The sequence below is a fragment of the Atractosteus spatula genome, chromosome 9 (genome assembly GCF_055471065.1).
Source record: "Atractosteus spatula isolate fAtrSpa1 chromosome 9, fAtrSpa1.hap1, whole genome shotgun sequence".
Classification (NCBI taxonomy): domain Eukaryota; kingdom Metazoa; phylum Chordata; class Actinopteri; order Semionotiformes; family Lepisosteidae; genus Atractosteus; species Atractosteus spatula.
This window is the reverse complement of record NC_142714.1, coordinates 51,888,520-51,913,999: the sequence shown is the minus strand read 5'-3', so window position 1 is coordinate 51,913,999 and position 25,480 is coordinate 51,888,520. Positions and strand designations below refer to the sequence as shown.

At 47.4% G+C, this 25,480-nt stretch overlaps 3 protein-coding genes and 1 non-coding gene across 4 annotated transcripts; 2 read left to right on the top strand and 2 right to left on the bottom strand.

Moving 5' to 3' along the window:
• Positions 1-331: 331 nt before the first annotated feature.
• On the bottom strand, positions 332-8,705 carry LOC148828857 (protein eva-1 homolog C). The gene is made up of 7 exons (XM_088925136.1): positions 8,557-8,705; positions 5,436-5,641; positions 4,994-5,120; positions 4,114-4,266; positions 3,211-3,354; positions 2,678-2,749; positions 332-1,458 (listed from the first exon to the last, which is right to left on the bottom strand). Exons 1-7 carry the CDS (start codon positions 8,654-8,656, stop codon positions 1,058-1,060), a joined length of 1,203 nt encoding a protein of 400 aa, XP_088781262.1. The 5' UTR covers positions 8,657-8,705; the 3' UTR covers positions 332-1,057.
• A 372-nt stretch (positions 8,706-9,077) lies between these two features.
• Positions 9,078-9,184, top strand: LOC148828856 (U6 spliceosomal RNA). Its single transcript, XR_016091724.1, has one exon. It is a non-coding gene; the product is annotated as a U6 spliceosomal RNA (small nuclear RNA).
• A 4,572-nt stretch (positions 9,185-13,756) lies between these two features.
• On the top strand, positions 13,757-19,273 carry clic2 (CLIC family member 2). Its single transcript, XM_088924834.1, has 6 exons — positions 13,757-14,022; positions 15,450-15,559; positions 16,180-16,305; positions 16,459-16,559; positions 16,733-16,914; positions 17,318-19,273. Exons 1-6 carry the CDS (start codon positions 13,972-13,974, stop codon positions 17,477-17,479), a joined length of 732 nt encoding a protein of 243 aa, XP_088780960.1. The 5' UTR covers positions 13,757-13,971; the 3' UTR covers positions 17,480-19,273.
• A 799-nt stretch (positions 19,274-20,072) lies between these two features.
• On the bottom strand, positions 20,073-24,094 carry urp1 (urotensin-related peptide 1). The gene is given in 6 exon segments (XM_088924770.1): positions 20,073-20,104; positions 21,031-21,136; positions 21,954-21,994; positions 22,494-22,631; positions 23,915-24,031; positions 24,034-24,094. Coding segments are annotated over 6 exon segments (495 nt in total).
• Between the last annotated feature and the right edge of the window lie 1,386 nt (positions 24,095-25,480).

Genomic DNA, 25,480 nt, shown 5'->3' with positions numbered 1-25,480 from the left:
GTGAGGTCGCCTCAAGTCAAGTCCAGGTTATTTTATCGGTTTTCTTTCGACCAGCTGACCAGCGATGGAGTCTGTGAAGACGAATGTCTCTTCAATATTTCCACAAAGTTTTGCTGCTGTCATCCTAGACTATTTCCCACGCAAAGCCGGTAACTCCTTAATCTCGTCACCTTTTTTTGTCCCAAAACTGTCTGATTTTGAATGTGAGCACTTTGAACTATCCGTCTGTAATGAACTGACACTGACAGAGACAACAAGTAGCTGTTGACGTGGTATTTTCTATTATGGATCCAAAACCATCATATCAGAAAACCGAATAAAATAAAATGTACAGATAACAACCACACATTATTAGTTTTATTTATTATATTTAGAATTGGTTTTTTCCCAATACAAAGCAAGTAATAAGTGAAAAAACATGAGGGAAATATTAAAAGGTCAATATATAAAATACTTTTTACATGTTCATGATTTAACAAGAGCTGCAGATAATGCATTTTACATTTTAACTGTGCATTATTGTACCACATTAAAAAAAAAAACTAATTGCTGATTTAGGTACAAAAAATATGAAAGAAATAATTCATACCATAAATTTGATTTAACGTTTTAGGCACCAGGGAAATGTTAACCAGTTCAGTACTTTATTAATCCTTTCAACATCTGTAGCATTGAAGTTCATGTTAAACTCTGAGACAACTGTACAGCTACTGTACATCACATACAGTTGTTAATTGTAAACAAAGACTTTTAAATTTTGTTGTTAGACAAATGCTCAGAAACCATGCAATAATAGTAGTAGTAATAATTCTCACGCCGTCTTCACAGAAATATAGTTTCAGAGCTCAAGAGATTTCCAGGTGGGTTTTTTTACGTTTCTTTCTTTCACGGTGGGGAACTCCGGTCCCGATCCGGCTGGACTGCAGCGTGTCTCCAGGTTCTGCAGGTGTCTCTAACGCTCCAGCCCCTGAAGAGAAGCTGGGAGGAGCTGTTAAAGGGGTCCCGTTAAGCCCCTGATTCCGAGCCCGGCTGTCCCAGAACTCCGGCGTGCCGCTCTCTAGGAGCCGGAGGCCTGGATCTTGTGGATGGCGTAGGGGCTGGAGTCGCCTGGCAGCCACATGTCCCCCTCCTGCAGCTCCTTGCCGTCGCCCCTCTCCTCCATTTCCACGGTCAGCTCGGAGCTGAAGAGGCTGTCGGCCGTGCGGTAGGCCCAGGTCAGGCGGCGGAACGAGGAGTCGGAGGAGCTGTCGTCCTCTAGGTCCGCCATCAGCTCCCGCCGGGCCGGCGCCAGCGCCGCCGCCTTCCGGGCCTGGCGGGCCTTCCGGGCCACCTCGAGCTCCAGCCACAGGCTCTGCACGTCCCGCAGCACCATGGACTTCAGCCCGAACAGGCACAGGAGGAAGACCAGGCCGGCGCAGATCCCCGAGACGAAGTACAGGGCCACCGTCTCGGGCAGGCCTGGGGAAAGAGCCGGCAGGGCGGGGCTCGTCAGGCTCGTCAGGCCCGTCAGGCCCGCCAGGCTCGTCAGGCCCGCCAGGCCTGCTCTGTCTGGTACAGCTCAAACAGGGACGACACCCGCGCCCTGATGGCTGTCAGAGTCAGTGATTCACACCGAAAAGAACACACCTTGTACAGTAACAGAAACAGAAACCTGGGGGAGGGATTGCTAATATGTAATAGGATGGGTAAAATAAGAGCCGGCATGCAGACTCAGTCCTTCCTCTTGTTGCGTTCATGGAGCTACTGCTTCTGCAGTGCCCTGGGCTCGCTCTTTAGGAGCCATTAGAGACCTGGACCTTTCTGCACACACTCTCACTTTCACTTTCACTCTGCCTGACGCCCAGACCACACTGAACCAGACATGGAGCCCCCTGGGGCTGAGCACAACACACAGCGACGTACCCCAGACTCGGGCAAAGATCTCCAAAGCACTGGTAAAAACCACCACCTTCCCATGAAGCCTGGACACTCCGGGGCCAGTGTACCAGCCTCCTGTGGGTGAAGAGGGACTGGGCTTAGGGGCCGTTGAGAAGGCCAGACCAGTATGTTTAACCCTGCGTGTGCCGTGCTGGGAGCCTGACAGCGGGGGCACCTCAGGCCGTCCTGCCTCACCCCCGGGTACGTGCAGAGCTCTCAGCGAAGGCAGCAGATGGGCCGTGTATCTTTATTGATCGCCTTGTGATCTGCTGTCATTTCCCTTCATGCTGCTCTGGGACTGAAATATGGCATCTCTGCTGGCAAGCCAGCATGTGCAAGGAAAATGACAGAGATGTCTTTTGTACACGGATTCTAAATGTTGGCGTGACCAATAAATAATGTTAAATAACCCGTTGAGTTTAAGCAAGATGTATACAATCATCGCTTGTTCAGATCTTTTCTTGCTAACACTTTAAAGATCAAGAAAATGGGAGAAAAACCAAGATAGTTAAACAGTCAGCAATTATTGATACAAAAAATAGGGGCTCGCATGTTTTGGCCTATTTTCCTCAATATCCATACTCATAATTCACGAATGAGGTGCCACAAATGCTGAACCAGAAAGGAGTGTTCTCGCCACTGTGGATTTTGGAACCCCTTGTCTCGTGTCCTCTGATGTTTAGTGCGGATACTGCAGGTGGCTGTTCGATAAGAGCGCTAATAAATGTGAAAGCTCCAGGACAGCCCGCAGGTCTCTCACCGTGAGTGTAGTCGGAGATGGAGAAAGGGTCTGGAGAGCCCCGTCCAAGCTCCTCCAGGAGAACTCTGGGCACTGGAAGACAGGGAGAGTCACAAACACGAGGGAAGGAGCCCATTCATCTAGAGAACTTGCAAAAAACATAAAAGACAAGCTGGCTGACAGACAGGGATCGAAATCCCCATGTGCAACTGCCTGAGGCAGATCGTCAGGGGCTTTGATTACTGATTACAGGAGGCTCTTATTTACACAAAGTGTGGTGGGAGTGTGGAACAAGCTGCTCAGCTTTTCTCTGTCATGGAAGAAGGGGGAGAGGTGGGATGAGATCTGGGACCAGTTGGCCACTAGCAAAAAAGAGCTAGTGGGGCTGAACACTCTCCTCTCTTTTTTCTCATCTTTCTCCAGTCCTCCTTTTCCTGTCATTTCAATCTATTCACATTAACCGTGGACATTGACAGATGCAGGGCAAAGGCGGGCTGCAAAATTTGCCCATGACGAGGAATATTTAAATTGTGTTTTTACCCAGTCTCACTCACCACATGCATAGGACACACGGAGGTGCTTCTTCATCCCAGGAAAACAGGGGTCGCCGAAGCTCTGCGTGTCCGCGAGTACCGAGCAGTTCGGTCTCCCGTGACACCTGCGAGACACCTTCCTCAGGGCCGACGGGGACAGGCACTCTGCAAAGCACCACAACAATGCAGGGATGTCCGATCGGCCTCATTCATACCGATTATGCTGCTTTATAATCGTGTTGTTTTCTTCACGTCTTTTTTGTTAATCCAAAGGTACTAAGGTTTTTTTTCTTCAATGTAAGTGTTGAACACCGAGTCGACGAAATTTAAATGGCAGTGCGATGGCAGGTGTCATCCACTAGAGGGGGCAATTGTCCGCAAATAAAATACTGTTGCTGCCCGGTGCGAAAAGCTTTTCGCTTTTACGTCTAATGTGAATAGGTGTATTTATTCTCTACATTACCCTCAGCATATAATGCCTTGATAAAAAAATATTGTATGCATTAAAGCCGATAAAACATATCGCCAAGAAGTTCCTTATTCTAAAACCCTGGGGTGCCCACAAAGTGACCTACAAAATCTGATGCATATTCTGGGGTCTAAGGTGTATTTTTGGAGAGCTGTTGCCCTCCTTCAGGTACATTTGTGAGCGGCCGCTGGTTGCTGGGTCCGAGACAATCCTTCTGCAAACTGGCTGAAGGGGTTGTGAACATGCCCTGACGGTACAGTCCGGTTCCTGCGGTCGGAGAACCGGCTCTGTCATCCAGTGATTCTGGACACTCACTGCCACAGCACTACACTGCCCTGGAGGTTTGTCTGTAGTCGAGGTATGCCTGCGGGTCTTTACCCTGCTCGGGGCAGTGACAAACTACGTTAACTCCTTCCTCCTCCCCTCCCCCAGAGCCCCCCCTGCTGTGCTCTCACCCATGTCCGGCCCGGAGGCCGGCTCCTCCGGGCACTGCGGGCTCCCGTGCAGCAGGTGTCCGAAGGTGGCGGAGTAGATGGCCAGCACCGTGTCGTTCCGGCACACCAGCCGGAGCCTGTCGTTCTCACACGCCAGCTTGCTGCGGTGATTCTCTGCAGGGTGGGGCCACACGCGGGAGAACAGGCACGCAAATCAGCACCACGGTTTTAATCTGTGCACGCTGGGGCGGCAACGTTTTTTAAGAAACGTTTGTTCACAAGGGCCCCTGATTTAAATCTGAAACAAAACTGAAGTATATTTACCTATAGCAATTACAAATAACGGTACTGTAGTATATTAAAAGCCGAACTGCACCATATCGGCGGCACTGTAAGTGTTGCTGAAACAGACGAGTGTTCATTTCACATTCCATTGGACTCGGGATACAGTGTTCGCACTGCTGGAAAGGACGGCCTTTGGAAAACCCTGGGAGCTGGGAGCTGCCAGACCTCATGTTTAAGGAGAATAACAACACCCCAATTAAAAATGTCAGTACCATTCTCCCTGACAGTAGATCATTTGACCGCGGGCAGGTGACGTGATAACTAGTTCTAGGCCTCATTTTTGGCAGCTCTGATAAAACCTCCCCTCATGCAGCAGGAGTTTTCAACAGTGAGGCGTGTGGCAGAGGGGCGTGAGAGCAAACTAAGGGAAAGAGCATTAAGGACTGAGAACGGGGGGGGGTACCTCTTCACACAAAGGGTGGTGGGAGCAGGCATCAGGCCGCTCAGCCAAGCGATGGAGCCCTTGCACCGAACGAGCTCCCGTCGCTTGCAAACCCTGTTATGTTCACATGTTGCCCGCAGTGACATTTAAGATTGGAATGTTCCGGTGTCCCACCTGGCCTGCACTTGTAGGACACGATCAGGTACTTGCTGGTGCCGGGACAGGGGTCCAGTCCGAACACGCGGCTGTTCACCGGCAGCTGGCAGGATCGCTGGTCCTGACACTCGTCCACGACCTTCTGCTGTCGTGAGGAGAGAGGGGGCGTCAGTGAGAGTCTCCCGTCGCTGCTCCTGTCCCCACTGGCTGTCTCCGGCCCTGCACCTGTTTAATAGGGCGCTACAATATCCTTCCTAGGTCTGCGTAAGCTCACCTCCAAACCGCCTGCGCGGCTGCGCGCTTCCTTAGGAGACATCAAACACGCCAACGACTGAAGAGCCGCGTCGTATCGCGAACTCGAGCGTTCGGGTTCCCGCGTGTCCGCGCAAGCCTACGCTGCACGGAGCTCCCCACAACACGAATGATCTCCACGTCGTTTCCGCCAGCCGTCGCTCCATACCTGGGCAGCTATGCCGGACGTGCAGTCGGTGCTCCCTCCCGCGCCGTCCTCGGTGGCTGCACCTGGGCACAGGTACTCGCTTGGCACCCGGCGGCCGTAGAAGGCCGACAGCACCGCCACGGCCGTCCTGAAGGGGCATGTGACCGCCAGCTGCTGGCCATCGCAGGCGTGGGCCGTGTGGTTCCTCAGGATCTTGTGCAGGTACACTGCAGGGCGGGCAAGGCGACAGGTGGGGTCAACGCAGCACAGTCGGCCGCACGTTAGCACGTTTGTTTTTTTTAATGAGTAACTCAGACTGGCTATTCCTAATAATAACAGCATTTTGAAAGGCATTAGTCGTGCATGAAGGGAAATTAAGATTTGTCACCTATAGCTGACGATACTATTATTTTATCTTAAGAATAGTAAAGAGGTCTCTAAAGCAATTGAGGTTATACGTGTTCTCATCAGTCTCGGGGTTGTCTTCGGATATTAAGAAATGTGAACTGTTTTCTCTTAAAGATTCTCATCCAGATGTAATAGTTAATATACCTGTAAAGAACGTGGTTAATTATCTGGGAATTATAATCTGTAAAAACCAAGATGAAAGATAAATTGAACTTTACACCTATTTTAGATTAAAAAAAAAAGATTCCAATCTTGGTTAATGAGGGACTTATCGTTGGCAGGTCGCGTTCTGCTGTCGAAAGCAGAGGGTATCTCTTACTTTGTATTCGCTTCGCTGAATGTTCCTTCACATTGTACTGATGAGTTTGACAAATTATTATATAACGTTAACGCATTCACTCAGAAGGTGCAAGACCCTGTCGCAAGTAATGTGTAAGTTAAAAACGCCGTTGAGGGTTAAATTTTACATCCTAGTATTATCCTCTGTACCTCCTTAATACCATTCATTGACAGCTTTGAGCTCAGGACTGATACAGTTATACAAGGCGTTTACTGTCAGCTGTGACCCTGCCAGAGGTGCCTTTCGTGTACGCTTGAAGACACGCAGTGCCCTGCTAAAGTATTTTAATGCGTCCCACATTTTTGAACCACGAATAATGTGAAGATTTTAAATGACTATTGTTAATCATTTTAATGGAAACGTGAAGGTTGAATCACCTTTCAACAAAATGGGACATCGTTTTGAAGGGGGTGATGACGCTGTACAATACGTTGCCAACCGCCTTTGTATTAAAAGCGATTCTAGACCTGACGCGCTCCTTCTTGTGAGAAGACGTTACAGTTACACGGAACTGAGTTCTACTGAGTCTATCAGACTGGAGATTTGGAGCAAGGAGAGTAGTTGAATTGGGTGCCGGGTAAGTCGCCTAATAAAAACAGAGCAGTAAAATGTGTTTGTGGTTAGACACTAGTAGATTCAAGAAAATGCAGACTGCACCGATGGTTATGGAAACATCGCCACATACAGAAGCCAGAATCACACAATACATAAATTACAAGTTTAATTTGTTTTCCCGTTTCAGAGAAGTAAACCTGTGAGCATTCGCCTTTAACACGACTAAATCCGTTTTTTTTTTACCATGACTAGATCTGCGCTAGTTTTGACAGACGCTGTGACGTAAGAGCACACGGAACGCCCGGTCTGTGGAAACGCCTCGCACTGATGGATGTCCAGTGTCACGCTCAGGCGTGGGCAGGGCACATCTCGGACTCCTCTGCCCAGACACACACCCAGTCGGGCGTCTGCGTACCAGGCGCCTGGGGACAATGATCTATTCTTAGTCTGCAGCACGGTCAGATATCCTTAGAAGGAGACGGCCTTTCTGAAGTAAGCAGTGCAGTTCAGTGTATTGTTATTAGTAATATAGCAGTGGTCTTTTTTGAAAGGTAGTACCTAAGATTGGACGAGATGTTCTATTTTACTTCTAAGCATTTTGTGGTTACAGACGCCATCGTCTGGTGTTGCAGATTTTGTATGTACAAGTCTACACCCGTGGGAAAAAAAAAACATAAAAATGTCTATTTTACAAAATACATACTTTGGAATTTTAAACGCACTCTAAAAATTGCTTTTGAATTGCGTTACTAAAAAGGTCAAAATCCGACCTCCGCAGTACAGTGCTCGCTGAGCTAAGAGCTGAAACGCAATCAACACCTCCGATTCTAGGATTGGAAAGCCTCGGTTATTCAAACCTGGTTAATTCGGAATTGGACGAAAGCCCTGGTATTGACACGGAGTGACGTCTGAGTGGGGCCGCGGTTCATGCAGGCCCGGGTTCTGAAGAGACTGAGAAGGGTATTTCACAGTGTAACACCCAGGCCTTTCTGAGCCGCCGTGAGACCGGCGGTGCTCTTGCTCGGTAAATGCTGCCGGGGCTGTAGCCCGTCGAGGTGTCAGAGAGCCATCCTTTCACCGCCCAGAGCGCCGAGCACCTGCGACCACTGGCGTGTTTATTTACAGTGACCTGAACAGAAACCACGGAAGACATTCATGGAGCTCAAGAGCACGCCAACCTTTCACATTCCGGCTCCAGGCATCATCCCCGTCTAGAATAAACACTTTTATCACACATAACACATACTGTACACAACATTAGATAAACGCAAAGATAGGAAAACCCATTAACTTAAATGTGTCTAATATGTATGCATGTTGCAAGACTGCGAGAAACGTACTACGTTTTACTTATCTCCTAAACACGGGAGTGTGGAACAAGCTGCCCAGACAAAGCTGTGAAGAGACGATATCCTGGTTTCTTCTAGAAACTATTACCTACTAAGAGCTTTACGGGCGTGTTGGGCCGAATCGCCTTGTCTCGTTTGTAACCTTTATTCTGTTCTTGTGCTAACTTACAGCAGTCTTTCAGTAGCGCAATGAAAGATAGCCTTTCTACATCGTTTCGCTACAAACTTGTTTATGCTCACAAAACATTATTATTTAGCCTTAGCTGTACTTTTATCCCTGACTGTTTCCCATCCGGAAAGCGAAGGTTCCCAAATGTCAGAATGAGACAGCGGGCGGACCCGGACGCAGCGCTTTCCTCACGAGCCTCTATACAGCTGCTAGATCTGCAGCTGCACCGAGCGCGACAAGGACTGCGCTCTCTCTTCTTCATTCCCCGAAACTCCGACGGTCCGGTGTAACTGAAAGAGAATCGGGATCACAGTCACTCACCCGAAAAATCAGGAGCCGCACCTAGGCGATGTGGGCAAAGGGCGACAGAGAGCAAAGCTAAACCGCAGAGAAATGTCCTCCTATTGTACGAGACGGGCATGGTGCGGGATCCACATGGCGACCTGGCCGGATTGGCGGCGCTGCTCCGCGGTCCAGCGCCACAGACCCACAGTGGTCAATGGCACCGTTGTCCGCGGGTGAGAACAATGCTCTTCTTCACCGGTGCCAGAAGCAGGCAGCTGACTCTTCCCTATTCACAATTAGGGCTGCTAACACAATTACTGGCAGCTCGTGGCGCGATGTCGTGTAATGATGTTCTTGTTTTAGGCCTTAAGAGTAACCTCGACCAGCCCTGCTCTCGGGGGGAGCATTTCCCTATTTGTGCCCGTGTTGGCAGGATTAGGGTTAACTCTTCCTGGATTAGGGCCAGCCTGCAGAAGAGCAGCATGTGTTATAGTGTCATCAATTATTTCGTTACACTGAACGTACCACTGGCCACCACCAGTGCTTGCACTGCACACGTGCTTGCTTCGGCAGCACATACACTAAAATTGGAACGATACAGAGAAGATTAGCATGGCCCCTGCGCAAGGATGACACGCAAATTCGTGAAGCGTTCCATATTTTGAGGGCGGAGGGGTGGCTCTGTGGCTAAGGGTCTGCGCCTGTGACTGGGAGGTTGCCGATTCAAATCCTGCGGCCGGCAGAGGAATCCTACTCCGTTGGGCCCCTGAGCAAGGCCCTTAACCCCAACTGCTCCAGGGGCGCTGTACAATGGCAGACCCTGCGCTCTGACTCCAAGCTTCTCTCCCGGTCTGTGTCTCCATGGAGAAAAAGCTGGGGTATGCGAAAAGACGAATTCCTAATGCAAGAAATTGTATAGGGCTAATAAAGAAACATTACATTAACATTACATTACACCATCCCAGTGAATAGTTTTGTCCGCTTTGTAGACTGAGCGCACTTTCATGAAAATGACCAAATCCAAGTGGGAAATGCAGTAGGATGTGCTTCAAAAGATAAGGGGGAATTTTTCAGTTTTGCTGCCAGCTTGTGTAACACTTAACGGTTTCCTAGAAATGGCCGTTTTTCTCCGTTAAATGGCCATTTCCTCTTCCTGCAGAGAGAGTGAGTATATGTAAATATTTTATGATACGTCTTTGTTGTAAATGTTTGTAATACGTCTGTAGATTTTATTTTACTTTTATTTTTGGTTTTGTTTCATGTTAATTTTATTATTTTTATTTGCTTTGGCTGCACTGATTGTACCCATCGGTCATGCTAATAAAGCCCCTTGAATGGAAAATTGAGTGACAGCGACAGGTCAAGGGGTGTCACGTCTCTTCTCTCGCTTCCCGGTGATGTCACAGCCTAGGTTTTGCACCGCAGAGGAACCGGGCTTCTACAACATCATCGTGACACGCCGAACGGCAGTCTTTCGTTTCTCCACTCCCTGTCAAACTCCTCCATTTACTTTCTCTGACTTTTTCACTTTATTGTTTTTTTGTTTTATTCTGGCCAGTTCTCACGGGTGACATACTGTATTTGTCAAAAATGAAATAGCGAATGACAAGTTTAGTAAAAGTCACCCCCCCCACACACACACACACACCATAATATAAATTGTGTGTTAAGAGATTTCACTCTTGCGAAACTGTAATGGTAAATATGTCATTTTCATGGATCACTGCTGTCTTTCGTCCCCAGCGCCGCCGCCGCCCTGCACGGCCTGTCCAGCTGTCCAGCTGCGAGAGATGTGGGAGACGGCTGCTCAGCTCACGAGGCGCTGCCAAGACAAATAAACCTCTTAACTCTGTTTTTCAGAGACTTCGCTCTGGAATGAGAGCTGCAGAGGGCAACACCTCCTCCTCCGCTCGCTGCAGGAGAGCCCTAGGAGAGAATTCGGAGCGATCTAGGAGAAGAGCTTCAGTGACACTCGGCAGGCAGCCTGTCTCAGAGATGCTGGAAGTCTTCGTTCTGAAACCATCACCCCGGGGATAGAAGGGAGGGGGAGGAGGTTTCTTACTCCTGATCTGGCTTGACAACCTCGTCAAGTGAGGCTGACGAGGACGAAGGCCAGTCCATTAATCTGCCGCTGTTTTCATCTCCTTACAAGGCCACGACCGGACTCCTGCCAGGGGGCGGCTGTCCAGGAGAGGGCCTTGCCACGCTCTGACCCCTGCGGCACACAGTGAGCCGGCAGGATGGGGGGCTCCCCTGGAGAGCAGGGCGCTCGTGTCCTCAGGGGGGTGCTGGAGGCAATCGCTCGCTGGCCTTGGCGTCTCCGGGGCGTTGAAAAGGCCTTCTGCACAGGGCCCTGGCTGCACTTCCTCTGCTGTGTTTGTGTGAGTCACTTCATTTCCAGGATTTGTTGGGAGTTTCCAGGTCGAGCTCTTGTTTTTCATCCTCTCTGTCGCTCATGGAAATCCCCTCCCCCCTCTCGGGCGCGCAGGGCAGGACGCTGAAACAGCCAGGGCCCAGACCCTGCGGCTTTGATATCTGGGTGAACTCCCACCCTGTCTCCCGGGGGGATCGTGCTCTTGCAGGGTTTGAAGAATGATGTAAAGAACGATAGCACCATCTCCAGAGCAGCACTGTCTTTCTCGTAACTTGCTGGTTAAAATTGTCCACAATATTCTAAACAACAGCTTAGTCTTAGTAGTGCTTTGTACATTTGTAGAACAGTCTCCCATGATATAAATTCTGCATTTTTACTGCCACTGATGAGAATGATGTGTCAACATAAACACTTCACACTTTTTTTTTAAAGCTTGATGTTTCCCATTCAATGTTTGTAGCACATGTTTTTGCTAAGGGAAATAGAAAACCCTGCACATGTCTCAGTAGATGTCACCTGCCAGGTGTTTGCCCATTGCTGATCCTCTGAAATTTCTTTTGCAGCTTCGACAGTGCTTGCTAGTGGCAATATCATTGCCCAAGAGGTCCATTTCAGGTGCAATTATTGCTGGTTGATAACATATCCTAGGAGTGTTCTAATCCAAGGAGTTTGGTATGATCTGCAGGCATGACTTGTTTGCAGAACACTAGTTTATCTCACCCAATTTGAGTATTCACCTCTTATATGTGCCCTCTGTTTCCTGTCTATGAACCACTTCATAATATTGAATATGTGTGTATTACCTTGAATGCCTATTGCCTGCATTATGAGAATTAATATTTTATGGGGAACTTTTATCAGGAGCCTTCCGAAAATCTAAGCATACTGTGCTACATGATCTGTCCATTACTGCTGAAACTAGTTAAGTAAAACCTGCATTTTTCACTCCGATACACAATGTCATCATTTCTGGAACCAAATCAAATTCCCCAGCAGCAGTTATGAAATCCCCTCAAAACCACCCATTAAAACAAAACAGAAACTTTTCACCGGACTGCTTCACTGATTGTGCTCCTCTGTACTAATTCTTTGTGCTTCACTAGAAGGGTCTGCATTCCGATTCATGCAGAGAGAAGTTGTTGATCACAGTAATGAAGAGGGGGCACATATCTACTACCTCCTTCATCTAACTGGCTCTAACCATTAATCTGGCACACCTTATTGAGAAATCAAGGTATAAGGTACAATATAGAAACTGGCTTCCTCATCAAAAATATACACACGTGTGGAAGAAATTAATCCTGATATCAATAATAGGCTGTCTTCAGGTGTATGGCACCTGTACTGAATTGATGCTCTACATACTCCATACCAGCAGTGCCAGACTCAGAGCTGCAGGCCAGCAGTTTTTTTTTGAGTGTATTTAGATCTGTTAAGCTGCACCACTCAATAAGTAGGTCTCTGGGTTGGTTAAGAAGGAAAGAAAGCCTGCAGACACAGCAGACCTGCAGGCATGGATGTGGACCACTGCGTCCACCAAGTCATATCGAAAGAGCCACTTCCTCACACAAACAAAGGACTTCCCCACTCCAGAAGTGAGAGTTTCTACTATTTACCGCCAGTGGACTAATGGCTGACTGATGTGAAGGCCAGCCCAAAGCTCCTTCGTGCCCCTGCTCAGGATATCCATGCTCTGAGATCCAGGGATGCTTCCTGCCACATCAGAAATCTCCCACATTGCTAATGCAAGACCCTACTCCACCAGTCTCTGCTCCGACGCCTCCTCACACGCGCAGACAGAGCTGGGCTTCTTCTTCTCTCTGCTCGGCAGGTATCCTGGACCGCCCAGTGAATTCATACAGAAGGAAGAGAGCAGTACAGACGGTACTGAGTCATGGGGGCTGGTGCATAACTCTTTCATGCCACTCTGTAATTATTCATGAGCACCGCTAATTCAGGTGCAAGTGTATTGTTAAGTTGTTTTTTTGTTGTTGTATTTTGCCATCACAAAATATAGTATGAATTTTAAATTACTACTGCATGGGGCATTTCAACTTACCAAAACAAATAAGGAGACAAAAAATAGTAACAGTTCTGCAGCAAAATGTGTTGAATTGTTCCTCCTTATACAGTATATATAATACAAATAGAACATTTTGCATATTGTACTAAAAGAAGTGAAAAAGCCACTTTTGAATTTGAATTTGAATTTGAAATTTTTGAATTTGATTAATTCAAATTATAAAAGAGGACTGTAATTCAACCATGAAGTAACATCCATTGGTTAATATTCATAATTCAACAACTATTCTATGATATTTCCAACAAAAGAAAGCTAGTTTTTTCTACATGATGTCTATGACTGCCATTTTACAGCTTGTGCAATTTATTATCCAGAAAGTCATTTTGTTTTTCAGAACAGCATCAGAAAATGATGAAACGTGCACACATTGTAACATTCATTTCTAGACCATATCAGCAGGAGCAGAAGTGAAAGCAGCGTCTCTAAATTTAATCTCCAGAACCAAAGAGGAGACATAGACATACTTTGTGTTTGTTCCTTTTTAAAAAAATCAGAAGTCAGGTGAAGAGCTGCAGCTGTGGTTACTGTGCTTAATCAAAAAGGCTGCGGGCCCTTTCGTGAATTCCTAATCATTCTTTTGTGTCGCCTGTTGTCACCATGTCAGAATTGCAACAGCCTTTTTCCATATTATTGTAGCGATCTCTTTCAAAAGGCTCTGCACACTCGAGGGACCTTTCCTCAGGGGGAGTTTCTTGTTTTCGGTTGGCGCTCTGTCTGTTCAGACCCCACACCCCTCTGATGGGCCCACCCCTTGCGGCTGTTTCGCCAAGAGCTCTCCCAGACGATGACTTGGAGGACCAGCAGGAGTCTGACTGCACACCAGCGGAGGGGAGTCACATTGCTTCCTGGAACAGCCTCCCTCCCTCCCTCCCTCTCTTACTTTGGTGTTCTGAGAGGTGGGTCCAGTGCACAGTTAAGTGCAGCCCCTGAGTGTGGAATAACACTGTCAGATAAGCCAGGAATCACTGGAAAAACAGTATAACTGCAGAACAACATGGCTCTCAGGAGATCCAGCAAAGAACCCAACATTGAGCTCTTCATAAAGGTTAGCCCTTTCTTTCTATTTTTTTTATTTTTATGTTCTGTTATTTTCTTTTGAAGGTAGGAACTGCTGTCCATGTCCTAGGAGAATTTGTTTGGTAGGGTAAAACGCACTGCTGTAAGAATATAAGAACGTATGCAAACATAAATTGGCAGTTAATTAATCCTTGAGGAGGATCTCATCCAGCTGTTTCTTGACAGACGTCAGGGTATCTGTTTTAAAAACATGTCTGGGTGGTTTGTTCCAGACTCCCACAACACTTGAGAGCTGCCGATGTTCTTAAACTCTAGAATTGCGCAAGCTTAAAGCAATAATTAAAACCGTGTTCCTTCAGGAAAGAAACAAATAACACTTCTTTCACATAAACATGATTCTGAAAATTAGCTGGATTGTATTTGGAATGAGAACACGTCCCAGATGTGTAGCTGCTGCAGGAAGCTTTGAAGGGCATCGTGTCAACAATCCTTGTTTCCTCTGCATAAGACGTCGAATAAAAGAAAATGTGTTCTGAGTGTGTTCAAAGTTTGGGTTGCAGCTAAAACTTTACTATTACCTCTGAGGGGGGTGTGGATGCGAACTGGGGATTTGTTTTTTTTACAAGGATACATTTCTGTGGTGTTCATGGTGTGGAAATTCAACAAGTGTTTTATTTTTTAATTTGACTCTTGCCGTGTTTCTGCTGGTGATAATCCATTAGTGTGAGAGCCTCTGAACACAGCCAAACAGCCAGACCTGCATGTTCAGCTCCCAGAGGGAAGCGCCGCTCGCCGTGTTGGCCGTGCCTGCGTCAGTGAGCCGAGCCCTCGCTCTTTATCAACACAGACAGACTGAGTACGGGAGCCCTCATCCCCAGCAGTACCTTATCGCCACACAGGCAGCCTGCACGCTCCTGATGTGCCACAGCCCCGGCTCAGACCAGCTGCTCGCTTGGCTGCCTCTTCAGAGGAGGTGTTCCTAGGAGCAAACTGACACACCAGCGTGACCCGACACTTTCCCCAGAACTGCCTTCACGCACAATGGGGCATTAGGGCTTCTGTGTAGGCTGGGGGAAACCCAGTACTGTGGGCTTTTAAGAGAGCTGTTAGCAAATGACCAGCGAATACAAACATGCAGAAATAATGTGCACGGAGCTGTCAACTCTATTGCCAGCCATTTTCTGCTTCTCTGCTTTCCTTTGTGAATTAATTAATAACTTTGGTTTTGCTATCCTAAAAATAAATCCTGCTTGTCAAGGTAGTTTGCTTCTGCTATATTTTTTTTCAGATGAAACAAATGGCGGAGTGTCTGCAGCTGCTATATTCGTCTTTAGAGATGCAGGTGGAGTAGAGTCCCTTGTTGCCATCGATTACAGAGCAAAGTATGAACAAAGAAGTGTCACCAGGTAGTGGTCGAGCTACCGGCTGGAATCTAACGGATGGTTGTTCCCGTAGGCTGGTCTGGACGGGGAGAATGTGGGCAACTGCCCTTTCTGTCAGCGGCTCTTCATGGTCTTGTGGCTGAAGGGGGTCAAGTTCACTGTGACCACTGTGGACATGAAAAAGTGAGTGTGGCTGCAGAACACTGCGTCAGTACACCAGCTCCGCTCCTGCTGGATTTCTCTCTTCTCTGAGCTTAGAGCGAATTGACAGCCCCTGTGCAGGGGCTCAGCCTCCAGAACACTTTAAATAACAGGGAACAGATCGGGGGTTTCGTGCTCTTGTGCAAGCGCAGCTCGAATGCGAGAATCAAAAGTAAAACCGAATGGAACTCCAGGGGAATTCACAGAGGTCCCAGAATACCAAAACACAATCTTAACGCAGAAAACAGCACGTTCAGAAATGAAGACCGCAGCTCATGTCGATACTTCATGCTAGTGTTTCTCGTTGTGAATAGCAACACCTGTTGTTCAAAAACAGGACAATCACATTAACGGAAAAAAAAGGAAATTCCGTTTAAAAAATTAGCCTGTGAAGCAAAGAGCTGCCCCTGCGAGTAATACAGAGTTTTTGAATCTCTCCATGACACAATTAAAACTTCAGTTTCGGTACTTTGATGATAAAAATAAGCCAACAAGAGACTCTGTGTTCTTACATAAACGCCGGGACTGTTGGTGGCCACAGACGAGCCGGGTTTCCATGGCCACTGTGTGTGATAGGCAGCCCTGCTCTCTTTGATCTCCAGGAAGCCCGAGGAGCTGAAGGACCTGGCGCCGGGGACCAACCCTCCTTTCCTCCTGTTCAACGGGGAGCTCAAGACAGACTTCCTCAAGATTGAGGAGTTCCTGGAGCAGACGCTGGCTCCCCCCAGGTAGGGCGGGAGAAAACGAAACGAACACGCAGAGCCTGAGTACAGCTGGACCTCGCTTACTGGCGTCTGGCCTTTGCGCTCTTCTTCAGTTGAAAGTTGTCCTCAGGGTCCGTGTGTGGCTCAGTCAGCTCCCACTTCCCTCGTCTCCCCCAGGTACCCTCGGCTCTGCCCGCTGAACAAGGAGTCCTTTGACGTGGGCAGCGACATCTTCGCCAAGTTCTCTGCTTTCATTAAGAACAGCCCGGCCAACAAGAGTGAGTAGGAGATGAGCAGCACGGCCCTCCATGCTTCAGCCAGCCCTGCACGCCCTAGCAAAGCAGGTTTCCATACCTGCGCCTCACCCATGTGCTTATGCAGCTGCCCAAGATGATGAAACACCTAAAAGGCTGTCCTGGAGAGACGAGCATGTTTGTCTCTCATTCCTCAGATCTTGAGAAGGCCCTGCTGAAGGAGTTCAAGCGCCTGGACGACTACCTGAACACTCCGCTCCCCGAGGAGATTGACCCCAACAGCACAGAGGATCTGCTCGTCTCCAACAGGAAGTTCCTGGATGGCGACCAGCTCACCTTGGCCGACTGCAACCTGCTGCCCAAGTTACACATCATCAAGGTGAGACCCCTCTGGCACTTCACTCACATGGCAATGCGTTATCAGGTACTACATGCGACACGTGATAATTTAAGATGCATAAAAGACATTCATTTTGAAGATATACTCCTCTAACAATGTATGGAGAAAATTCGTGTCTCTGGTGAATAGGACTTTCTAGCTTAGTGCTAGGTTAACTGATCGCTGATTGTGCAACAAATTTTGAGCAGGAGGATCAATTAAGCAAATTAATTAAAGTAATTAATGTCCTGCAATTGAATGAAATGGGTTGCCAGGTTTGCCTCCTGCAATTGCAGGTGGTTTAATCAGGAAAAGTCCCCTGAGAGCTTTCGAAACACACGATGGGGTTTCACTCACACACAGGCAGAATGCCAGACTGGAGTCCCCTCTGCTTTGTTTCCAGATTGCCGCCAAGAAATACTGTGACTTCGACATCCCCAGCCAGTTCACGGGCGTGTGGCGCTACCTGAAAAACGCTTCCGAGAGAGAGGAGTTCAGCCACACGTGCCCCGCTGACGAGGAGGTCGAGAGGGCCTACCTGGGGGTGGCCAGCCAGAGGAAGTGACCAGCAGGAGCCCGAGAGTCGTGGGGGAAGGAGGGGGTACCTTGCTGTTTGTTTTTTTAAAGAATGAAAATGGTAGAATCTGGCGTCCAAAATGTCCCTCCAGGCAAAAAAAGTTCAGAAATGTTCAGTGCCAAAACTACCTTAGGATTCCATGCCATCTAGGGATTCAGTACAACTTACTCCAGGGCCAGTGAAGCATTGAGTCTCACTACAGAGCTCCAGGAATAGCTCCAGAGTCCATAGCTACAGTGTCCACCTGAGAGCTCCAGTCTACAGTGTCCACCTGAGTGTTATAGACTACAGTGTCCACCTGAGAGCTCCAGTCTACAGTGTCCACCTGAGAGCTCCACCTACAGTGTCCACCTGAAAGTTCCAATCTACAGTGTCCACCTGAGTGTTATAGACTACAGTGTCCACCTGAGAGCTCCACCTACAGTGTCCACCTGAGAGCTCCAGTCTACAGTGTCCACCTGAGAGCTCCAGTCTACAGTGTCCACCTGTGAGCTTCAGTCTACAGTGTCCACCTGAGAGCTTCAGTCTACAGTGTCCACCTGAGAGCTACACACTACAGTGTCCACCTGAGAGCTCCAGTCTACAGTGTCCACCTGAGAGCTACAGGTGGCTACAGTTTTGTGCCTTTTAAAAAACTGCGTTGCTCCCTACAGTGTCCAGCTCTCCCTACAGAACAGTTGATACCCTGCTTTGCTTTAGCTACAGTTAAAATGGGTACCTGACCCTTCAGCGCCCCTTCCACAGAAAAGAAATCACACGAGCAAAAGAACTCACGGATGATGATGGTCACCAGCCAGGAACAATTCCCAGGCAGTTCTGACAGGTGATAGAAAAATCATTTCAGCCCAGCGGCAAAATAAGCATTTGCTCTAAGCTTGTATACCAGCTGTAAATAAACCCCTTCTGTAATTTTTTCCACTTAGATATAACTATTATAAATATATATGTTGTAACCTTCAAACACATGACAGATGTATCTACAATAGTTTAATACAGTGTACTAGTGATGGACTTGAAAGTGTGAGATATTTTCAAGGAGACTTTAAACATCATTGAAAACATTTCAGTTGCTCCTTTTTCCTCTTCCCTTTTAAAGACACGTCTACTGATATAACTGGTGTCTCTGAATGAACTTCTCTTAGGTGTGTGGTTTGTCTCCTGTAAAGGACTGGAATCCCATCCAGAAATGCTGTCCTGCCCTGTCCTGTGTGCTTCCAGGGTAGAGTTTGGGTTCTCACCGGGAATAATCTACATTTTTTTAATGGAACATTTGAGATATTTCAGTGGGTTAAAACATCTCATTTACTATTGCATCCTGAAGCCCAGCTCTGCGCGGGGCTGAAATGTGGAAACACACTTGTCTCCCAGTGTGTTATAAAGTTACTGGCAGCTGTAATGCTGGCACCTCAGCAGGTGAATTCAAACCTTCCTGCAAATACGTCTCGATGGCCCATCCCAAACATCCCAAAACTAGAGCTGTACAGTGCTTTTTATTACTTTTACACACTACCCATGTGCGTGCATTAGTGTTGGAGGTGTCTGCACACTACCCTGGGGCAGGTGGTAATGATGACAATGAGAGGAGCCGTTAGGGGACTGGTGTGAGTCTGGCTTTGAAAACCCAGGAAAAGTGAGTGTGACACCATGAACTGGCTGCAGAGCGCCGGCGAGTGCTTCTGTTCAATACATTGTACTCTTTGTAAAACAATTATTGTATGTACGTGTAAAAATTGCTTTATTGTTTTCTCTGGTGTTTTTATTAAAACTATGTTGTCCACATTCCATGGCCTAGCCTTCATCTTCACCTTCAAGTTATTTATTTTACAATGATTTCATGAGCTTCACTGTTAGGTAAAATTCTTTCCGACATAAAACTGCGCCTACAAAATAATGAAATTCTGTCAAAGGCTTTGTCGGGGTGTGGCGCGGAATACGAGATGCTGAACCAATTTTTATATTTGGAGCAATACTGCCACCCCGTGGGCAAACGGTGTTTATTCATTAAACCGGAGTTTAACTGACTTCGAGCGCCGCCGCATCTGCGTTTCAAACGGTGAACGTCGAGAGAAACACTACTAAAACCGTGTGCCGATTTAGCTGTTTATTAAACTGCTGTATTATGTGACATCCTATATTTTATTTGGTAATGATAGTTTGGTAATAAGCCAACCACCAGAGCTGGTGTATTAGAGAACAAACGTGTTCTCTTCGTTGCTTCGATACAGAAACCTAATTTTAAAATGACGCCAAGAAAAGGAGAGATTTCAGAACGCTGAAGGGTCTGTAACATTATTTTGGTCGTTTTGCACTTTGGTCGTTTGTAAATTTGTGTGCATTTGCATTGCATTTAAAACCAGTCAGTTGCAATAAGCAGCCAGTTTCGCCTGGCTTAGAAAACGTCGTATTTTACTTCATTTATTTATTATAATAAGTCCTCTGTACAAAATTATTTGAACATTCTCTGAGGCTGCGAGTTGAATCTTTAATGTGACCATACAGGGGAGTCGGGAGAGGGGGAGGGGATTTGGGGACCGTGTTTGTCCAGTTTAGTCCTGTCCTCTTCCACGGCCGGCGGAAACCTTCAGTTCGTCACGCAGTACTTCCAAAAACAGGCTGAAACAAGAAGAGGGGAAGTTCTCGAATACACACACACATAAATGAACTTCATTAAAAGCTGGTTTATTCAGGCTGTGCAAGCAGCTCTTTCTCATCTTTGCCATTGAATAACTCCTGTTCTTTACTGTTCAGTCTTCACAAAGCCACACAGTCTTGAGGGAGCAAGAGGACAAAGACGATCCCCTCTGTGGGCTACCACGCGTCCAGGTGGGCTCATGTCTCAACACCGGAGTGAACTGGTTTGCAGTCTGAATTTGCAGTCCTTTTACAATGATCCACTCATGGCAGCCAGGAACTGATATCTCACAAGACATTATTTCCTCTGGGCCACTACAAGGGACTGGCTGCCATTCAGAGGTGAAAGGTGAAGAGAGATGGCTTGATGAAGCAATTTCTCTGGTGCCTTTGTCTCGGATCTCATGAGAGGGCACGTGTGTCTGCTGCCCCATTTCTGCCCTGTCACAGGTGGATGTGAGCTGGGCCATCGGGCGGAGATGGAGCTGCAGGGTCTTTTCAGTGGAGCTCAGACAGCTCTCACCAGCCCAGCCAGCCCAAGTCTACATGAGAGGACGAAGCTGCAGCACAGGGGTGGGTGGCATTACAGATGTAAGGGGCACATCTGCACCCAGTAAGCCACAGCAGCCTCTCCTGCGCAGCTCTGGTTGGCTGAAGCCCACCGGCCCCCAGCGGTGATCTACCAGCTGAGCACAAACACTTTGGGATAAGGAACTAGGGTACAGGGCTTATCTGGTTTTCTGCAGAACCTATTAATTAAAAGGTGCAGGAGCAGTCACTGGGAGACTTGATCTGCCTTTCAGTATATTAATCCCTAACCCGAATGGCTGGCTCTGCCCTGGCCCTAAGAAAGACGAGTGCACATGTGGCCTAGCTGCTTCGCCCCACCACCCGGGCTGTGTCCTCACCTCTCTTGTTCGTTTTCTGCGGGCTCTGCTCAGATCTGAAGAGGCTGTGTGTGCGCAGCCGGTCCAGAGCCGCCAGTTTCAACACTGCTGCCTTCACGTCTTCCACCTGGGAGCCCCACAGACGCACAGAAACAGAAGGACAGAGAGTTACGTGAGTCAGGCTGCCTGTTTTCCCCACCGGGTGTATTAGAGCAGGCAAGTACTTGAGCTCCGCTGGACCCAGCCCTGGCCCTGGAGGAACACAGTGTCGGCTAGTTGTCATTCCAGCTGAGCTCTACATCTGCACTGCTAACTGACGACTTCATTCATCTGCTCGCTTGTTTAGGCTTCTATCTAATTTCCTAAAATATATGACTTCAAGGGCACTGTTTCAGACAACTTCAGCACCCAAGACTCCACACAGCTTCTCCGCAGCTTGTTGGCTGTTATTCCGAATGAACAGCTCCTACCGATCATGAAGAACAGACACAGATCAGAGTGACACTATCAGACATGTCCACAGCGGGTGGGTCACTGAATCAGGCACGCACACTTTAACCTTTTTTTTTCCTTCTGCAGAGGTCCAGTTGCTTACATTTCAGGCCAAAATCTTGAAAGAGAGTCCATTTGTCCTTCTAAGTGCTGAAAACAAATTTACAGATACACCCGATACAGAAAACCGTAATCAATTGGTCTGATATTATGACCCAAAAATCTGAGGACGGTGTTTCTCCAGGTCAGCGGCTAGTAAACACTGTTTTTCACCACAGATTTAAACTATTACAGAATGATGTCACAAAGAGACAGATTATCAGTCCAAAAAATCCTATACCTCTTCTTCTGTACAGCACGATGGAATTGTAACCAACAGTTTTAAACAGTCTCATAATAAGTTCTATCATCATCATTATTATTAACTGTTCAAGAAATGTGCCAGTTCTTACCACGTTGTTGAGCTTTTCCTGTTGGATAGAATCTTTAGTGCCTGAAATGAAAGGAAATTAGAGTTTGATTTGATCCTGCCCATTTTATTTTTAAATATCTTCAGCTACCATCAGAACCATCTTTTTCCTCTGTTTGATAAAGTTTCAATGTGCATCTCTGAATGCATGCTGGAGCACGATGTTTGAAGCGATGATTACTGTTGTTTTGTAGAACACTGGTTCTGGCTACAGCCACATTTTCCCCTTTAGAGCAACGCTTCCCAGTCCTGCTCATCATGCTGGACATTCAGTTGCACAGTTGAATAAATAATGGTAATTGTAAGATTGATCTGAAATGTTTAATCATTTTCCGCCCTTACAAAGCTTCAGTTTTCAAATTTCACATGAATATGTACAGGTTCATTTAAAAGAGAAGAGAACAATTCAAAACTGTCTGATTAGTAAAGCATTAGTTAGCTCTTCTGGATTTTGGTTCAATAGGCACGAACGGCGCTGGAACCCGAGTGTCTGGAGTGTCTGGAGTGAGGAGCTCCTGCTCACCTTTCAGCCTGCTCATCGTGTCCTGTCCCTGCGGCAGGAGGAGAGGGTAGAGACTCTTCATCTGCCCTCTGCTCTCTCCCAGAGATCCTCCTGTGCCTTCTGCCTCCTCGCTGTCTGCGACCACCCTCTGGAACACATCTGCCAAACAAGAGCATGCCTGGAGCCCCTCACAGCACTGCAGCAAGCAGGGCAGTGCGACCAAGAACCGGCACCGCCTCACCCTCTGACCTCTCTTCCCTTCATAAACACAGCCGAGCTGGGATTCAAGTCGGACGCTTGTCAGAATGAGACATGGCAGCAATCGTTGGCTGCATACGACTTCACATTCATCATCCTTCACTCCTAGAACATTTCATCTCAAGACTGACAAGGGCAGACAGCAAATGATTGGAGCCTGGAGGCAGGAATTAATTATGACCATCTCTTTCGCAGCATGCTCACAGCTCAGGGGAAACTGAAGGGAATAGAAGCTGGTCAGTCACTTAGTTCTATGATGATTGATAACAAACCTGGTATGCATTCACATGGATCCCTGTAAACGTCTGTTCACCATATTTAATCTCTCTCCTTGTGGAAATGTACCACAGTCACATCTCTTTCCTATGTCTTCCTATGGGATGCATCATGATGTACCGCTGTGATTTACAATCTGACTGTGTCACACTGCACGTTAGCTGGTTTTATGCTACAGCAACCTTTCATGTGGCCATACCTCTTAATACACTAAAGCTTTGCACCACAGTAGATCCCAATATACAGAAATACAGGTGCACATGCAGCTGAGCAAACACATATCTTGCTTGGTCAAACACATATCCGATCTCTGCATTCATTTGTGTTTCTGTTTGCTTTTTTTAAAACAAAGCAGTAAATGCAAGTTTAATAGCTTCTTCAATGTGCTTTAGTCGTGTAATGCCCCCTAATTTGTACTACGTTGCTAAGTTGTCCTAGTAATATGTATGTATATCTAAGACATAAAAGTCAGTCCAGTGGAGCTCAGTTCTCGGTTTTAGGTTATGGCAACAATAAGAAATATTCAACCTCATTTCCTTTAGACCAGAACCACTCAAAAGGAAAGCAACAAAATACCATTCAGCAGAGGGTAACATGTTCTTTCCAAGTGCAAAAGTGACCTTTCTGTGCTTTTGTGCTAAGTCGCAAACCACTCTTCAGTCTAGAAATCAAGTTTTCTAAGAGCCTGCACAAACCCTGACAAAAAAAACTTTGCACCCTTTTGCACTGTTTGGGAGTAAAGGAGTTAAAAGTTCAGTAGAGACTTAAACTCAACAATCCTGAACAAACCCCCCTGTGTGATGAACTTACATAGGAAGGCTAAAGTTTTTAGAGTCGGCTTCTGAAATGTGGAAAAAAAGAACAGGTGCCCACTATTCGATGGAGCACCTGCAGTTCATCATGCCTACCTGCCTGTGGCACCAGACTGGCTCCTGAGTACAGCGGAAAAGCCTGGCAGCGACTGGCAGACAACAGGACAACAGCTGTGTAGACCAAAGCCCAGGACTGCATGATCTTGCCTCGGGATTGGGGTCAGTTCTGCTCCCCTGCGACTGGAGAAGCCTCACTTTTATATCTTCCAGGGCCATCCATCACGAGGGGATCGATATTTTATCATGTCACCTCAGCATGGCTCTAATGGATTTGACGTGATAGGTCCCTTGTCATTGCTGTCATTAGCGGGTTGCTGTCAATTTAAATCTCCCCTATTGCCGCCTGTGCAGAGCGCCTTCACAAATGTTGACTCGCAGCTGCCTCGGTGAAGATGTTGGCTCCTTCTTCCTGCGGGACGGGTTCCGAACCCTGCGCACTGTCCTGTTTGCCCCGCGTCACAGATAAGCCCCCTCGCTCAGCTCGGTCTGTCGATCACACAAACAAAAGGCTGAGCAGATAAATGTTTGAAAAGAATGTTGTCCCTTCCCTGTCTCTGTAACCTGCAGAATTCAGCTTCTGTAGCCACATGCCAGGGCTCCACATTAACGAGCCACTGTTGTGCACGGTTAACCTTGCAAGAACCCAAACCATCCTGCACAGCCTAAACTGTAAAAGAGCAAAGTCTTTTAATCGGCATCGCAGCAAACTCATCCACTGTGACACTGCTTAATAATGAACCTCATTAAGGACGACTGTGACACTGGTTAACAGTGAACCCCATTAAAGACAACTGTGACACTGGTTAACAGTGAACCCCATTAAGGACAGTGCATGAGCTTCTGTTCAGAAGGTGAGAACTGGTCATCAAAAGAGATGCTATGAGACCATCTGCTATACGAGCTAAGATGCTGTAACCTGAGGTCTTAAATATTACTTTCTACACCAATAAATGGTACCATAAACATGAGCCCAGGTTGCAGCAATCAAAGCCAGAGGTAGAACTCTGTGTTTCCCAGGACAAAATCCAGTGGCAACAGGAGCTGCTACATCATGCACAGAGGGTGGAGGTCCGTGCTCCGTTCTGCCCTCTCCTCCTGCTGGTCGTGCGGAAGGGAGTGTAGTGAGGCTGCAGGCCCTGTTGTCTAAGCCAGCCTCAGTATCTTATTCTTCGACTGTGGGCAGCTGTGGCATATTCTCACTGGTGCACTAGGTCTTCTGGCAGGAGTTTGCATGTCCTGCCTGCGCTTGTGTGGGTGTGTTCCAGTTTCCTCCCACCTGCCACCCAACAAAGACAGGCAGGTGAGGTGTAACTGGCTTTCCTGCGAAGGCTTGACTTCCCGGTGATCTGCCATCTCCAGGTCTCAGATGGCATTTCATTGGACCACGGCTGGGCACCTTGATCAGCTTCCATTTGCAGAACTCAAATACTTTATTTATTTCATTTGTTTATATTTTAAGGCTTAAATGTGTTGTAAGCCATGTATTTCACTCTCAGTTTTATACTTTTTTCTCCTCTTCACTAACAACTCAGATCCAGGGCAGCCAGTCTGCTTCGCTATGTGATCACTGATGCTTTGGCAAAACAAGTATTGAATGCAAGG

Bases quoted from the DNA above. Each gene is read 5' to 3' on its own strand.
- LOC148828857 (XM_088925136.1), bottom strand. From the start codon at position 8,656: ATGCCCGTCTCGTACAATAGGAGGACATTTCTCTGCGGTTTAGCTTTG. The intron at 2,750-3,210 runs GTGAGTGAGACT...CCTGTCTTCCAG, and splicing joins CCGTGTGTCCTATGCATGTG to TGCCCAGAGTTCTCCTGGAG. The intron at 1,459-2,677 runs GTGAGAGACCTG...CTCTTTCCCCAG, and splicing joins CATCTCCGACTACACTCACG to GCCTGCCCGAGACGGTGGCC.
- clic2 (XM_088924834.1), top strand. From the start codon at position 13,972: ATGGCTCTCAGGAGATCCAGCAAAGAACCCAACATTGAGCTCTTCATA. The intron at 14,023-15,449 runs GTTAGCCCTTTC...TTGTTCCCGTAG, and splicing joins ACATTGAGCTCTTCATAAAG to GCTGGTCTGGACGGGGAGAA. The intron at 16,915-17,317 runs GTGAGACCCCTC...CTTTGTTTCCAG, and splicing joins CCAAGTTACACATCATCAAG to ATTGCCGCCAAGAAATACTG.